At 42.2% G+C, this 17,601-nt stretch overlaps 1 protein-coding gene across 1 annotated transcript in view; it reads right to left on the bottom strand.

Moving 5' to 3' along the window:
• Positions 1 to 13,452, bottom strand: part of LOC143981461 (G-protein coupled receptor 83-like) — a 66,520-nt gene extending 53,068 nt beyond the window's left edge. Inside the window, exon 1 of the mRNA XM_077479344.1 lies at positions 12,626 to 13,452. Coding sequence (XP_077335470.1) covers positions 12,626 to 13,006 — 381 coding nt within the window. The 5' untranslated portion in view covers positions 13,007 to 13,452. The remainder of the gene's footprint in view (positions 1 to 12,625) is intronic.
• Between the last annotated feature and the right edge of the window lie 4,149 nt (positions 13,453 to 17,601).

The raw sequence follows: 17,601 nt of genomic DNA, 5'->3' as shown, positions 1-17,601 counted from the left end.
ACTATATTTTGAGTCTCGTTTTATGTACAATGAACCTGCGTTATACTGGTATTTATTAAAAAGAAAGATTTTAATGACCATAAAATCTAATTTATCAATTAATTCCCTAAAATGTTAATATGATTTTAATGGCCATAAAATCTAATAATTTATCAATTAATTCCCTAAAATTATATTAATAATAATCAGTTAGCCCATAAGTAAGAATACTAAATGGGACTAAGAGGGGGGGATAGGAGAGATTAGACTGGACTAAGAATACTTTAGATATCTCCTGGTATAAACTAAAATTAGAACTAAAATTAGTTGGGTGGGGAGGGTGAAGGAAAATAAAAGAGGCAGGGGTGGAAAGGAAGCAGTACTAAATTGCAACAGTTATTTTTTGAAAATATATTTGTTACCACATGTCAATATTAGTATGTTGTTTTATATCATGATTTTTGTCATGATTTTTTACAAGTGGTGGATCTGTAGCAACATCACTATAAGGTTGCAATAGGATCACAGTAAATCGCAGTAAAATATTACAGTAAAATATTGATTTCAATTGAGACCTTTGGGTGATAGTCTATCTAAGATATCCAATAATCTCCCTCACATAACCGTTTATAACGTTCGGCGGTGGGGAATGTGTTGGGGAAAGCTTCTATCACCCAAACACGTAATGTAAAGATGACTGTTTATGGAATTCTTTAAAGTGTCTCGAAACACTGTTTGTCTATGCCCTTTTCCACAAAATTGCGAAACGTGCTCACTGAAACATTTCTGAAGTGGGCATATGGTGCGACCTACATAAAGTAGGCCACATGGGCATATCAAGCAATATACTACATATTTGGATCCACAATTTAAAAAATCTGGTATAATGTACTGTTTCTCTTTATGGGAGAATTCTTTTTGCCTGTGTCACATGAGCACATGTGAGACATAGGGATTTTTTACACTGGTGCGTCCCTTTAATATTAAAGGCTAAGGCAACACTAGCACTAGGATGCACTGATCTTATTTTACTTGGAGCTATTTGTGCTTTTTAATTTTTTTCTCGTCTGTGACTAGTGGTCGATCATTATTGTGGATTTTAGATGAGGATCTTCACTCAAAATAGACCAATGCTTAATAAATATCTTTTCCATTTTCCTAAATCTATTTTGAAATTGCATAATGAGTTGAACTGGTTGTATATTATCCTCTATTTTAGCTTCTCTCACAGTCCCAACATTTTTGTGAAGATAATGTTGGAAGGCATCCTCAACGATATCTTCAGGATAACCCTTTTCTCTAAATTTCATTTTCCATAAATGACCTAAGGGTGTAGTATTCCCGGCCGTGAGTGCAATTGTGTTTAAGGAGGCTAAATTGACTTTTGAGAATATTATTTACCCATCGTGGAAAATGACAACTGTTGAAATGTAAATAGGAGTTACCAAAAGTGGGTTTGATGTAATTCTGTGTGTAGATGATGTTACTATGATGGAATAACGTCAGATCCAAAAAGGCAAAATTATTGCTATCAGATACTGAGGTGAATGATAGACCCATGGTGCTATTTTTGCAATACTGTACAAATATGGGGATGGAAGACTCTGGATCCTCCCAAATGATGACCATGTAATTGATGTAACGTCAGTAAAAAACTATATGAGATGCATAGGGGTTCTTTTGCTGTATATGGTGCTTATGGTGGTGTTCCCAATAACCCATGGTTAGGTTTGCATAGCTGGGGGCAAAATTTGTCCCCATAGCTGTGCCTTGGGTCTGAATATAGAAATCCCCATTAGATTTGAAGTATTTGTGTGTGAGACAGTATTCCAAAGTTTCCAACAAAAAATGTATCTTACGTGGATTGAGTAATGTTTCATTGTTAAGGAAATACTGTATGCTTGTAGTCCACTGTGGTGCTCAATAGTCAACCCTACTGAGCACCCCACTTTTAGGATCAGGTCTTCTCATCCAACATCAGTACCTGAGATTAACCATACTGAACACCGTTGGGATCAGAAAATTAAAGCAGAAGTAGGGAGTTCTACTACCCAATTTGATCAGAAGATTGTTTAGAGCTACTTGGGTGCGGAGAGGCAGACGCACAGCTGCAGTAGCAATCTTGGGAAAAGATGGCCCGCAACTCTTTGCTCTTTAAAATCTCCAAAATTTGTTGATTCTCCATAAAAGATGGACTGCAAATGTAAATGTGTTCACATTTCACAATAAATTTTGAAGATTTTAAAGCTCAAGCAAGGAGTTGCGGACCATCTTTTCTCACCGTTGGGATCAGGTTTTCTCAGCCAACATCAGTACCTGACCACACAAATGGACACAAAGTCCAACAGATACACTCCAAAATCTTGTGGAGAGCCTTTGGAGGTTGCTAGGAGGAGGCTATTGGGGCTATAGTCCTGAATCTTGGACCCATAGCCCCGCATCTCTTGCCGCAGGGTCCCTGCCTAACCAGCGGGTCGCGACTGCAGCTGCTGCAGTGGGAGGCTGGCTGCATGCAGGCGGAGGAGATGAGAGAAGTGAGCGGGCGGACAAGCAGAGATTACATTTTTCTCTGCCCCTCCACATCAGCTCTCTTCACAGCCAGGCCTCTTCAATATGGGAGCAAAGTGCAGCAGGGAGCAGAGAGATGACATTATTTCTCGCTGCCCGCCACACATCTGCACTCTTCCACCCTCACAGCATGGTGAAGTGGAGGTCATGTGCTTCCTGTCATCGGTGGAGCTCCGCTTTGCAGCCAGACCCCCTTGCTTCAGTTTTGGAGGTGTGGGGCGGGGAGCAGCGGGATGACATCTCTCACTGCCTGCCTCGCATCACTGCTCTCCTGCCCTCACAAAATGGACCAGTGCTGCCAGCAATGCAGCGTCAATGCACATTTGGTGGCACTGGCTGGCATGGCATGGTGAGTTGAACCACTTCATTATATATTAGAATGTAACAATAGAAACAATGCACTTCAATCACCCTGACACTATATCAACCATGGTGCCATGATGATTAAAGCACCAACACCAGCCATTGACTGCAAAATACGTCTTACCACCGGAATGATCCCCACCCCCACGGGCCTGCAAAAAGGTTGGTGACTGCTGCTATGTGCTCTAGCTCCAGATCGTTTGCAGACCTAGCAACGCTGCTGGTTATAGACCATAGTTATAGAATGGGATGGGCAACGAGCACATATAGGAGTGATAGTCAGGTGTCCACAAACAGTTGGTCATATAGCAGCATTCCCTTTAAGAAAGAAAGAAAGCGTATCACATTGCAAATGAGTATTAGGGATTTACAAAGAACCATAGCAAACAAGTACATGCAATTATTTCTTCACATGCATACATATCATCCTATGAATTTAGAACACCAAATATCTAATCCGATTTGAAAACAAACCCAACTGCATGAATAAAACAAGATTTCTTTTAAAGTATCACGACGCAGGGATAAAGAAAACCTGTAGTCATTATAGCTGTAAGCTCCTCTAATTCTACCACTGCAGAGATGAGCATGACTTCCGTAAGAAGGGACAACATACTTCCAGTGTCTTCAACTTAACACTTTCAAATTGTTAATATTATTAATAATAACCACCATGCTTCACTGTAGGCAAGACACACTTGTCTTTGTACTCCTTACCTGGTTGCCGCCACACATGCTTGACACCATCAGAACCCAATAACTTTATCTTGATCTCATCAGACCACAGGGTATGGTTCCAGTAATCCATGTCCTTAGTCTGCTTATATTCAGCAAGCTTCAGGCTTTCCTGTGTATCATCTTTAGAAGAGGCATATAGTAGAAAAACGCATATCCGAGAGTCTAAAGGGCTGCACACCCCAAATAATCAAAAATAAAAATGGAAGGATTCCCCCCGAGGATTTTTTAGCAGCTAAGTATTCTAATCAAGAAAGTTTATATAGTTTATAATATTGTAAAATCTTTATTGGACAAAATTAGTACAAGAATGTAAATAGGATTTAAAATATGAATTCTGGCTACAGGTGTATACAATCATGCTCCATTACAGCTGTCAAGTATTACACAGTACAACTATCAATTGACAGTACATTATAGAAATGATATCCACACGAACATCCCAACACGTTTCAATTTATTCGGTCATAGACTTCTTCGGGGATGTTTTTGGCTCTTAAATGATATATCAAAACATCCATATAATTACAAACAAACTAGTATATATGGACTCAGCATGTTTCATTGTAATGCAAATTGCACCTGTGGATAATTGGCCATTATATGGGAGACACCATATAAAGGGCACAGCCTTCAGAGGATTCCGAGATGTTCCCAGGAGAGCTGCTGCAGATGAAAGATCACAGTCTTAGAATAAGTGCTTTTATTTGGAATGCTGGACTAATGTTCCATTTTCTAGCTTAAGAACTCCTCTGTAACACTAAACTGGTAACCTGTAGAAATGTTTAAAGAATCGCCTATGGAGATTTTTAAATACATTCGTTTGCCGCTATTCCACAAGCAAATTCAAAGCATGGCATGTTGGGTATCTATTTACTCGGCTTAACATCATCTTTCACATTATATAAAAAAATTGGGCTAACTTTACTGCTTTCCTTTTTTTTTATTTTTTATTCATCAAAGTGTATTTTTTTCCCAAAAAATTGCATTTGAAAGACTTCTGCGCAAATACTGTGTGACATTAAATATTGCAATGATTGTCATTTTATTCTCTAGGGTCTCTACTCCAAAAATATTTAGAATGTTTAACATTCACAGGGATACCTCATATGTGTGGTGCGAACACCGTTTACATATGTATGTGTGAGCTATGTGTGCGTCCGCCTTTTATGTACTTTTAAAAAATATATATTTTTACGCTCTTGCAAACACCATTAAAGTCTAAGCTATGGCAATGGCTTATGATACATAACACACAGAGCAAACTAAATACAATCATTTGGGGTTTATTGAATTTTTCAATAATCCATCAACATCTGAATAGTACAGGTGCATGAAAATTAAGATCGAAATGGTCTAGGAGCTGTGCTGATATTGCTGTCCATGGTGCTGTAAAAATAATGAAGCACTTATTTATAGCTCCCCATGCAGCACTTTTTGAAGGACATTAGGACAGATGACTTGTTCTATAGCATGTTATTAGTGGTACTTTGACAGATCGGCTCTGTACTGTAACTGTATTACAGGTGTTGTCACCGCCTGGTTCCAGTGTGTAAAAGACAGCAGCTGTCACATTACATTTCCTCTGTAGTCATTCTACTAGATGGGATTTAAGGCATTTTATTATACGGTACAATAAACCACATTCCAGCCATCACACGGGCTACAACTATTATCAAGACCCATGCATGCTATGAGTGTATATTAGGATGATCAATGTACATCTATGATCATTCCCCCGGCTACTCACCAAGGGGGGCTGACAGGGAGGGGGTATAATCTGTGTTCTTTGTCTAATCTTACTACTGACTACCCCCTGGGGGGGGGGGGGGGGTAATAATATGCCAAAATGTGGGCTCAACCTTCCAGGGGGCAGTGAGATCCTTTTGAATAGCTGATGGGGGTGGTGGCAATGTATCAAAATAGTTATCAATGTTCTCGATTTAGCTGGTCACAAGCACAAACTTTGCCTATTTGCTGACGATATCTTAATTTTCATGTAACCCCCCATATCTCTGCTAACTCTCAAAATCTACAGCCTTAAATATTTCCGTACCTTCTCATATTTTACAACAAGCACAAACATCCTTCCCTTTCTCCTGGTCCACCTCGTGCCTTTCTTTAGGGATTACCCTTACCCCCAATCTTTCTGATCTTTTCACTGCTAATTTCCCTCCAATATTGTGGAAAATTTCCAATTTCCTTAAACATCGGTCCTCCTTACCAATATCATGGATAGCTAAAGGTAACGTAATAAAGATGACTAAATTACCGAAAATCTTACCTATACCTGTCCCAGCATATTTTCTCAGGATACTACAACGTAAAGCATTCAGTTTCGTTTGGGGTTCTTTGAAACCTCATTTACTCATTACCTCATTTACTACAACGTAAAGCATTAGCTTTCATTTGGGGTTCTTTGAAACCTCTTTTACCTAAGCATACTCTTTACCTTCCCAAACTTAAAGGTAGACTAGGGTTTCCTAATTTTGCCGTATATTACCATGCAGCTCAAATAGCACATATACCTAAATACCATGCAACACATGACTGCTGAGGTGCAAGGGGCTTAGGTCCCAATTAACCTAACACAAAGGGAACAAATTCCCCACCACCTTTGCCCTTTACCCCATTAAATAAGACACTTACAACCATTAGGTTGGAAAGGGCAAGTCCACAGCTTTATTAAATTCCAACACATAACATGTGAACATATTTAACCAGTGCCAGTAACAGGCGCACTTTGAGCACTTAACCAAAAGAGGGACGTGGGACCTGTCCTTACCATAAATGCTTGACAGACGGCCTACTTCCAATTTTCCATCTAGGGCATAGCCCATTACAGCAACTTTAACTGCCGGCAAGGTCAGGAAAACCGCCAAACGGCCGTCGGTTAATAGCTGACGAGTGCCCCACTGCAGCTCTTCCAACGACTCTTTCGAAAAACCCAGAATTACCTGGGGCACACGATTTTCTGAGCTCAGCCCCGTCCCATCCCACATGGCCCAACCAATCGTTCCCCTTGTCATTTACCTAGCCATGCCCCCATCAGTCAAAGCTCTCTTTCCCTAGGGAGGGGCTCAAGAGGCCTTCATGAAACTCTGCTTTGGTTAGCGCTAGAATCGATAGATTGCGACGCACTTTCCATACAAAACCTAATATGGTCTAACCCCTCTGACCAAAAATTTTATAACTAAACATACAGTGGCTATCTGGGATAAATTTAAATTAGTTAATGGACTGCAATCACCCCATGTACCTCTATTATCGTTTATCAGAAACTCACTTTTCTATCTACCTTGTTTATTTCCTAAATCTTATAACGGATGAATCTCCTCTAATCTAACCCAACTCTGTGAGTTGTCATCATCTACCTCAATTTAAAACATTTCTTGAATTATGTGAAAGTCACAAATTCCCTCATTCTGAACTTTTTTGTTATCTGCAGATACAAAAATTCTTTATGCCTTATATACAAAGAAAATGTAAGCTTGATTAACTTTCTGCGTTTTGAAAGTATATGCAAACGTGATCCCCATTCAAAGGGACTTATAACAATAATCCACAACCATCTTATTACTTTACCTAATATGGAGCCGGGAGAAGGACCTTGGATTTCAGTTGGAAGCAACTGATTGGGATAAAATATGGGCCACAATAAAATATTCTTCACAAAATATTACTGCCTTAGAGGCAAACTATAAGGTACTCGCACACTGATAGTTGGTCCCTGTCAGAATCGCAAAATTTGTTCCTCATTATTCTCCATTTTGTTTTCGTGGCTGTGGTGAACTAGGATCACATATTCATATATGGTGGGACTGCCCAGCTACAAAAAAAATATTTGAAAAATGTTTTTCTTATGATCTCCACACTATTTGAGATCTCTATCAATCCTGAGCCTACAATTGCACTTCTAAACATAAAACCGGCCACCATCTCCTACATCCAATTCAAACTCCTATTACAAACAACCACAGCTGTGAAACAAACAATTGCCAAAGCTTGGAAATCCTCATCCTTAATGATTTCTGAAACTAAAACCTGGTACACACAATCGGATTTTCCTTCGGGAATTGTGTGTCAAACTCTGTGAGGGCAAAAAAATTTTTTGGGGAGATATTAATTATAGCAAAAAGTAAAAAATAATGTGTTTTTTTCAAAATTCTCGCTTTTTTTTGTTTATAGTATTTAGGACGTCAGACTGTTGGCCTAAAATCTGACCGTTTGTACGCTCCATCGGACAATTGTTGTCAGATTTTTACGCGGACAAATGTTGGAAGGCAGGCTTATAAATTTTCCGAGGACAACGGTCTGTTGTCAGATTTTTCTAATGGTGTGTACTCAAGTCCGTCAAAAGTACAAACACGCATGCTCAGAATCAGTGCTCACCAAACACAACACTAGTAGAAGGTGCCCAAAGGGTGGTGCTAAAGAGCTGAAAAGCCATGCAGTATGTCACTTCGTTCGTGTTTGTTGGCTGACAATTGTATGCGTTTGTATACAAGATAAGTTCATGGCCAACGCCCTGCGGACAAAAGTCTGGCGCTTTGTTTGCAGAAAATCTGATCATGTGTACGAGGTTTAAGAATAGAATAAACCAAGCATTGAATTATTCCAAAACAGAAGCCATATTCCATGATAAAATATACAACTTTGAAAAAATATGGAGTCCTTGGGTGACTCACTTTTTTTCATCCCAACTTTGACACCTCCCTACTAAGGCCTTGGTAATTCTACTTCATACCTCTATTCTATGCGTTCATAATATATGACTACCATCATATGATACTGTCAGGGCTGGGCTTAGCCCTTCCTTCTCTGAGCTGGCCACTCAGCTGTCGGATAATTGCCAGATCCCATCTCTCTCCACAGTTACTCAGTTGTTGATGATATCCTGCTCGTCACTCCTGCCTACTTAAGCCATCCAGTCCAGAGGAGCTCTGCCTTCGCCTTGTTCAACATCACAGAAATTATTTCCTGTGATCCTTTTCAAAATTTGCTTTGCTGACATCCCGTCTGGCTCCAGATCCTGCTTGCTGTTCCTATACATTGATCCCTGACTTCTGGCTTGGCTGACTATTTGTTCCAGTTACTGAACTTTGGCTGTTTTGACTACATTTGTTCTTTTTTACTTTTATTATTAAACAAGTGTGATTTAACTGTACTTCTGTCTCTGCTTGATTTCATGGTTTCTGACAGATACCCTGGGGAATCCCCACTATTTTTGATTTCTTTATTCTCTCTTTTTCCCTTTTCTAACTTTCCTCCTTATTCTCTTCTCCCTTTTTCAATTTACTTTATACGCAAAGCTGGTAGTGGATTTCTTATTTCTTTATTTGCCTGAATATCATCATACAAATGTCATATTGTTCCAATACACAACACAAACCTATCGATTCTACATAAATCCATTCTTTAACCACTTGTTTACTGGGCACTTAAACCCCCTCCTGTCCAGACCAATTTTCAGCTTTCATCGCTGATGCATTTTGAACGAATTGCGTGGTCATGCAACACTGTACTCAAATGAAATTGTTATACATTTTTTTCCCCCACAAATAGAGCTTTCTTTTGGTGGTATTTGATCACCTTTGCGGTTTTTATTTTTTGTTAATTTTTTTTTTATATATATATTTTGTTATAAAATTTAGCACACAGGTAATTTTTCTTCTTCATTGTTCTTTCATTCTTCATTCATTCTTATCAATTGTATCTATGTATGTTAATTATTGAAATTCAATGAACAAAATTGACAAGAAAAAAACCCCGAAATAATTGATTGATATCCCCTCTTAGGCTCCATTCACACCTAGGCAGAATTACGACAAACCTGGGAGGAAAGAGGGCTGGGTGAGCTGCGGAGTCACTGTTTGGAGTGGGAGCTAAGCTGCTGATTTACAGCTGAAAGGGGAAGCTGAGCTTCTAAACCACCATTTGGCGGAGGATGGTGAGCTGAGCCCGGGCCAAGATAAGGGGTGGGCAGGAGGGGTGGCTGCCCTGGGGACTGTGGTATCATGTGAGTTGGGGGGTGGGGGCAGGGCACCACAAGGAGATTGTGAGGGGGAATTTGGAGGGGGGGTTGTGGCAGGGGCTAAGAAGTGTTCTAGGAGGGGAAATTTGGGAAAGTGTGCTAGGAGTGGTGATTCAGGGGTATTTGAATTGGGAGGAGAGATGAGTGAAGAGGACTTGTACTAGGATGGGGGATTTAGGGGGTTTGTGCTAGAATAGTTAGTATGGTGTGTGTGGTGGTGGGGGGGGGGTTGTCCTAAAATCTGAGATTCTTCTGGGGTTTTATTTTTTATTTTTTTGCTAATAGGGGAAATTTGGGAGGGGTATTTGTGCCTGGAGGGGAAATTTGAGGGGTGGAGGATTTGTGCTAAGAGCGAAGTTTTTTTGCTTTTTTTTTGGGGGGGGGGGGTGTGAATTTGTGCTGGGGGCATATGGGGAGAGAAGATTTTAGATGAGGAGGATGGGGGAGGCAAAGATTTGTGCTAGGAGGGGGAATCTCAGTAGGGGGGTAGATTTGTACTGGGAGGAATGTGGGATTTGTGCTTGGAGGGTAAACATACAGATTAGTGCTTGATTTTTTTTTTTGGGGGGGGGATTTTTGCTGACAAGTAATCCTAAATCTTGGGGAAGGTGGGTGCAATTTGGCATCTTCGCCCTGGGCTCTAGATGACCTTGCCCCGGTGCTGAGCTATTGAGCTACTGCTGAGGGGAGCAGGTTGAACTTGGCTGCTGGGTCACTGCTGGAAAATATTCTTCACAAAATATTACTGCCTTAGAGGCAAACTATAAGGTACTCGCACACTGATATTTGGTCCCTGTCAGAATCTCAAAGGTTTGTGTATTTAGCCTTTCACGCTCTAATTTGTTTCTAATAACAGGGACTTGTACTATAACATTCTGTAAATGCGTGAAGTGGTTTTTGTACCTTACCAGGGTAAAGAGGTGTTGAGAAGAGCAATTATCCCGCCATAAAAACCTTTACCAGGGTGAAAGGGGTATTGAAATGACTAATCCCTCCATCAGATACCTTACCATGGTAAAAGGGGTAATGAGATGATTAATTATCCCTACATCAGGTGAAGGGGGTGTTAGAATGAATAATCACCTCTACTTTGGCTGTTTTGCCAGGGTGAAGGGATATTGGGATGAGTAATTAACTCTACACTGGGTACCTTGCCAGGGTGAATGGGGTGCTAAGAACAGTAATCATCTCTGATGAGATGAGTAATCATCTCTACATCAGATAACTTATCAGGAAGAAGGGGGTGTTAGGATGGGTAATCATCTCTGCATTGGGTATCCCCCCCAGGGTGAAGGGGTATTGGGAAGAGTAATTAAGTCTACACTGAATACCTTACCAAGTGAAGATAGTGTTCAGAAGGTTTATCATTTCTACCTAGGGTACCTTACCAGGATGAAGGGGTGTTGGTTAGAATAATCATCTCCACATTGGGTGCCTTACCAGGGTAAAAGGGTTGTTGAGAAGGGTTGGAAATACTACATTGAGTACCTTACCAGGATGAACTGGGTGTTGCGAAGTGTTATCATTTATACATCGGGTACCTTGCCAGGATGGGGGGGGGGGGGGGGGTGTTGGATAGAATAATCATCTCTACATTGGGTGCCTTACCAGGATAAAGGGTATGTTGAGAAGTGTTAGAATTACTACATTGGGTACCTTACCAGGAGGTATTGGGTAGAATAATCACCTCTACATCAGGTACCTTACCAGGTGAATAAAATAATCATCTCTACAATGGGTACCTTGTCAAAGTAAAGTGGTATTTGAGAAGTTTTCATCTCTACCTCAGGTACTTTGCCAGGGTGTGAAGGGGGTGTAAAAAGGATAATCATTTCTCTATCCGGTATCTTACCAGGGTGAAGGGGGGTTCAGAATGATAATAATATCTCTAGGTGTCTTACCAGGATGAAGGGGGTGTTGAGAAGGGTAACCATCTCTAAATCAATTGCCTTACAAAGGGGGAGGGGGTGTTGAGAAGAGTAGTTATCTCTACCTTAGGAATCTTGCAGAGTGAAGAAGGTGTTAGAAGAAGTAATCATCTCTTCAATGGGTACCCTACAAGGGTGAGGGGTTGTGAGGAAGAGTAATCACCTCTACATCAGGTACCTTACCAGGGTGAGGGCGATGTGAGGAAGCATGATCACCTCTCCATCAAGTACCTTACCGGGGTGAGGGGGGGGTTGTGAGGAAGAGTCATCACCTCTACATCAGGTACCTTACATGAGTGAAGGGGGTGTTGAGAAGAGTGATCATCCCTGAATTAGGTACCTTACCTGGGTGAGGACTTTCATCTCTACTGGAACCTTAGCAGATGAAGAGGGTGTTAAGAAAATAATTCACCTCTACCTCAGGTACTTTTCCAGGGTGAAGGGGATGTTCAAAAGTGTAATTATTTCTATATCAGGTACCTTACCAGGGTAAAGGAGGTGTTAATAAAGGGTAATCATGTCTAAATCATGTACCTTAAAAGGTTAAAGGGGGTGTTGAGAAAAGTAGCTATCTTATCATTCTCAATTGTATTGTACATCGGGTACGCTACAAGGATAAAGAGGGTGTTGAGAAGTGTATTCATCTCAACCTCAGGTAGTTTGCTAAGGCGAAGGGAGTGTTGAGAGGGTAATCCTTTCTATATCGGGTACCTTACCAGGGTAAAAGGGTTGTTGAGAAGGGTAATCATCTTTAAATCGGGTACCTAAAAAGGTTGAGAAGAGTAGTTATCTCTACATCAGAAACTTTACAAAGTGAAGAAGGTGTTAGGAAAAGTAATCGCCTGTACATCGAGTACCCTACAAGGGTAAAGGGGGTGTTGGGAAGAGTTATCTTTACATTGCGTACATTACCAGGGTGAAGAGGGTAGTAAGAAGCGTAACCCTTTGCATTTTAGGTACCTTACTAGGGTGAAGGGGGTAGTAAGAAGAGTAACCATTTCTATTTTAGGTACCTTACCAGGGTGAAGGGGGTGTTGAGAAGGGTAATCATTATATCTGCCACTGCCAAGTTGACAATAAAAAAGCTGGTTGCTGACTGAATTCTCTTGTTCTTTATGACGACATGACAAACCAGAATATTCCCAAAGAGAGAGATGACAATGATCACAGAGTAGGCGACTATCAATAGGGCTTTCACCGTCAAGCTCTGTGACTCAGCTTCGTACTTTGTATTATTCTCAAAGTCCCCAATATCATCAATGTTTATGTCCCCGTTGAAGAGGGATGAGATGTTAGGAAAGCCGTAAAAGGCAGAGAAAATGTCAGAAGAGTTTACCACATCGGTCCTCCTGAAGGGCTTAGGAACGTACGGTAGGGAGAACCACATGTGCCTCGTCATTTTAATGCATTAGGGCATCAGATAATTCCGTCCACTGTTGTATTTCAACAGTTCCCCTGTCCAGGTGTGCAAAACTTTCCTACAAGGCGATTGGTTGCCCCATGATAATCCCTTTGCAATGTCTTCCAGTTCTCCAGAGCAGTAGTAAGATATGATTTTTCCACTGAAGCCAAAAACTTCCTAAAAATTCTGAACACCGGTGAATGTGTTTTGTGCTAACGGAAAATATTCTCCCCCAGTTCACAGTGGGAATAAATCCTTTGCCAGGGGGTAAGTTCTTGTGTCTTCTTCCATCTGCCTTGAAGTCAGGACTCTTGAGCTTGCTCTTGCATCTTGGCTCTCATAGTGTGCTAGATGGTGACGTTGGTCTCCACCACTCACCGACCAATGGGGGCATTTCTGCATTCACAAGCTGATTCGAATGCATTACTTTTTTCATATCGAGCTGTTATTTTAGTCAGTCCTAATACGAAAACGTATGGAGGCAAGCTTCCCCAGCATCCCTTTAGTTGTTCTAAATAGATTTCCAGTGTGCACTGCTGCATCTGTTCATTCAGATCAATGTATGCAAGTGAGATAGGGACCATAGATTGTAAGCTCCTTGGGCAAGGACTAATATTAGTGTATAATATGCAAAGTGCCTCGCAAATTGTCTGGAACATACAAATAACTGAAATAAGTGAAATCTCCACAGCCAAGTGGTCAACCCTGCTGCCGTCTACTTATTCATTGTGGGGCTACACTGGCTATTCAATCCCCCTCCTGCTGAGAGATTTAAGTACTCTCATTAGCAGCACACTGATTTCAGCACGCTTTGTAGCTTTATTGTTTTTCAGTGTTTTTCTTGTGCAGCTGACTTAATGAATTGTTGTTAAAATTCCAAAACCACCTTTAAAGTTGATGTAAACCCGAACTTAAAGACATTTAATTTTCTAATGCACGGTGTAATATTTCTTCAATGTGTAAAATACCCTTTTTCATCTCTTTTGTTACATCTCAGTGGTGCTGACCTCCTGCAGCCTCTGCCTGCATGCACTCCAGTAAAGGCTGTATGGCATTTCTCAGTGGACTTTGCCTGTGCAATGTGTGTTAAATTGGCCACTTGTGGTCTTTATTAGACGCCCATGTGGCAAGGTGACAACGCCAAAAACAACTGGGAGACAAACAGTGGTGTATTTAGATTTTGTGCTGCCCTAGGCCTGACTAAACTCGCGCACTCCCTGATTTTAATATGACCCACCCTTCCTGTCAAGACCACACCCCTTCCCTTTTAAGGCCTATCCTGTCATCTTCATGGGATGAGGACAGAGGGACACCGTGGGGAGGGGACACAGGGATGTCGTGGAGAGGGGACAGAGGGATGCCGTGGGGAAGGGACAGAGGGACGCCGTGGGGAGGGGATGCTGCGTCTTTTAATTTGGGGGGAGAAGAGGGTAAGGGGATATGTGCTGGAGGTGCTTTGGGAGGGCAGAGTCCCCGCTAGCACATATCTTGACCCCTCCCAAAGCACCCCCAGCACATATCCCCTTACCCCCCTCTCCTCCCATCATGATCTGTTATCTGCCCCCCCTCCATTACTCCATGTGTGCGTTGATCTGTTATCTGCCATCTACCCCCCATCACTCCATGTGTGCATCAATCTGTTATCTGCCATCTGCCCCCTCCCCGTCACTCCATGTGTGCATTGATCTGATATCTGCCCCCTTCCCATCACTCCATGTGTGCATCAATCTGTTATCTGCCCCTCCATCACTCCATGTGTGCATCAATCTGATATCTGCCCCCCCCCCATCACTCCATGTTTGCATCAATCTGTTATCTGCCCCTCCACCACTCCATGTGTGCATCAATATGTTATCTGCCCCCTCATCACTCCATGTGTGCATCAATCTGTTATCTGTCCCCCCACTACTCCATGTGTGCATTGATCTGTTATTTGCCATCTGCCCCCCCCCCCCCCACATCGCTCCATGTGTACATCAATCTCTTATCTGCCCACCCGCCTTCCTGGTTACTGTGTCCCCCTCTGACTGCACACAGTATACAGAACACAGACCTCAGACCAGGAGTGTGGTTGTGTCCTTCCTCTGTGGCTCCTCCTCTTCCTGGCCATGTACACAGGAACATTGGAGCTGAGGAGGAGGGGGAGCCGAGGAGCCTGTGCAGCGGTCAGTGGGGAAGAGAGGGGACAGCTGCTTCAGAAAGCTGATCGCCTCTAGCTCAGTGCTGAAACTTGTTGTGGCACTGGGCTCCGGGATTCAGCTGTGCGGCCCTGTGTGCGGGAGAAGGGGGGTTTTTTGGTGCGGGGGGTGGCTTTTTTGCTGCCCTCTGCGTAAAATGCCACCCTAGGCCTGGACCTTGTTGTCCTAGGCCAAAATACAGCACTGGAGACCAGGACAGTGTGGTCCGCTTTAACAGGAAGCACCTAAACCAAGACAGTCATGAAGGAATCAAGAAGGAGTTTTAAAATTAAAGCTGATTGAAAATGACATGCACATGTTAAAGCTTATCTCAAATATTATTGATTGGGCTTATATATACTTTAACCAACCTATGTTGGAAACCTGAAAACTTAGAGTAGTGTGATATCAGAAGTTGGGTTGGTTGGGTTGTAAAATGATTCTAATATGTTAGGTCTTATGAGTTAGGACTTATGAATATTTTTTATTTTTTGCATTATTATTACTATTTATTTTTTTAATAATTAGTGCTTAAGAATCAAAAGTCAGGTTGTTGTAAAAGGACCTTTATATGTTAGGTCTTATGAATTAGGAGTTATGAATTTCTTTTATTGTTTGTATGTTTATTAGTTTATTATTATTTAGGGCTTATGAATTAGAAGTTGAGTTGTGAAGGACCTATGAATTACTTTTAATTTTTATTATTTGTAGAATTATTATTCTTTTTTTTTTGTTAATTATTAATTAGGACTTATGAATCACTGGTTTATTTTCATAACTAGATCATTTTCTTTTAATTCTATGTATTTTCTTTTTTTCTTTTTTCTTTTAAGTCTATGAATGTTTTGTTTGTTAATTATTAATATTGTTGATATATAATTTATATAATTTTTCTTTATTATTATGAATTAGAACTGAATTGTTTTTTTTTTTACGTTTTCCATTAGCTGTATGCAGTAATGATAGTTTTCAGTGCATGAATTCCTTTCATATGTAAAATTCCTTCACTCAACACATTTATATGCACAGCGCACTGTCCAGCAATTGCGTCAGAGACAGGGGTTGAGGCAAACTATAACCAAGCCTTAGCTGTGTTGGCTGCAATATAATTTTTCTTTTAGATTTTTTCCCTTTACTTTCACCTTGTGATTCTGTCAGTAAATCAATAGGGACAAATTTTAAGGTGACAACCGTTTAGGATGCAAATTCCTCTCACTTAGGGGAGATTTCCTCTTATGTCTTGTTGCTTTTCCAGATAAGGAGAATCTCTCCAGTGAGATACAGACAGTAAATAATGACTGGATAAGGGTTTAAACCTTTCTCTAATCTATTCAAAACTACAAAAAATTGCCTGTATATCAGGGCCACATGTCCAGCCTGTCTGATGTGGGGGTGCAGTAAAAAAAGTAAGGGGGGCATTGGATGGAGGGTCACCAGGGCAGTGTACAGGGTATCAGCAGGACAGATGATAAAGTTAACAGTTTGTACAGCAGTGTACTGAGGTTATTAGCTTGTAGGGCAGAGGACAGGGGGCAGCAGGGTAAGGATGGGATGTCAGCAGGGGATTGTACAGGAATCAGTAGGGCAGTGTACAGGAATCAGTAGGGCAGTGTACAGGAGATCAGCAGGGCAGTGTACAAGAGATCAGCAGGGCAGTGTACAGGAGATCAGCAGGGCAGTGTACAGGGGGTGAATAGGGCAGTGTACAGGGGAGTGAGTAGGGCAGTGTACGGGTGAGTGAGTAGGGCAGTGTACGGGTGAGTGAGTAGGGCAGTGTACGGGGGAGTGAGTAGGGCAGTGTACGGGGGAGTGAGTAGGGCAGTGTACGGGGGAGTGAGTAGGGCAGTGTACGGGGGGGTGAGTAGGGCAGTGTACGTGGGAGTGAGTAGGGCAGTGTACGTGGGAGTGAGTAGGGCAGTGTACGGGGGAGTGAGTAGGGCAGTGTACGGGGGAGTGAGTGGGGCAGTGTACGGGGGAGTGAGTGGGGCAGTGTACGGGGGAGTGAGTGGGGCAGTGTACGGGGGGGTGAGTGGGGCAGTGTACGGGGGGGTGAGTGGGGCAGTGTACGGGGGGGTGAGTGGGGCAGTGTACGGGGGGGTGAGTGGGGCAGTGTACGGGGGAGTGAGTGGGGCAGTGTACGGGAGAGTGAGTGGGGCAGTGTACGGGAGAGTGAGTGGGGCAGTGTACGGGAGAGTGAGTGGGGCAGTGTACGGGGGAGTGAGTGGGGCAGTGTACGGGGGAGTGAGTGGGGCAGTGTACGGGGGAGTGAGTGGGGCAGTGTACGGGGGAGTGAGTGGGGCAGTGTACGGGGGAGTGAGTGGGGCAGTGTACGGGGGAGTGAGTAGGGCAGTGTACGGGGGAGTGAGTAGGGCAGTGTACGGGGGAGTGAGTAGGGCAGTGTACGGGGGAGTGAGT

This window comes from Lithobates pipiens, unplaced genomic scaffold, assembly GCF_037356315.1.
Source record: "Lithobates pipiens isolate NorthernLeopardFrog02 unplaced genomic scaffold, aLitPip1_a1.2 Scaffold_1, whole genome shotgun sequence".
In the NCBI taxonomy this organism is placed as follows: domain Eukaryota; kingdom Metazoa; phylum Chordata; class Amphibia; order Anura; family Ranidae; genus Lithobates; species Lithobates pipiens.
This window is presented reverse-complemented; position numbering and strand designations above follow the sequence as displayed.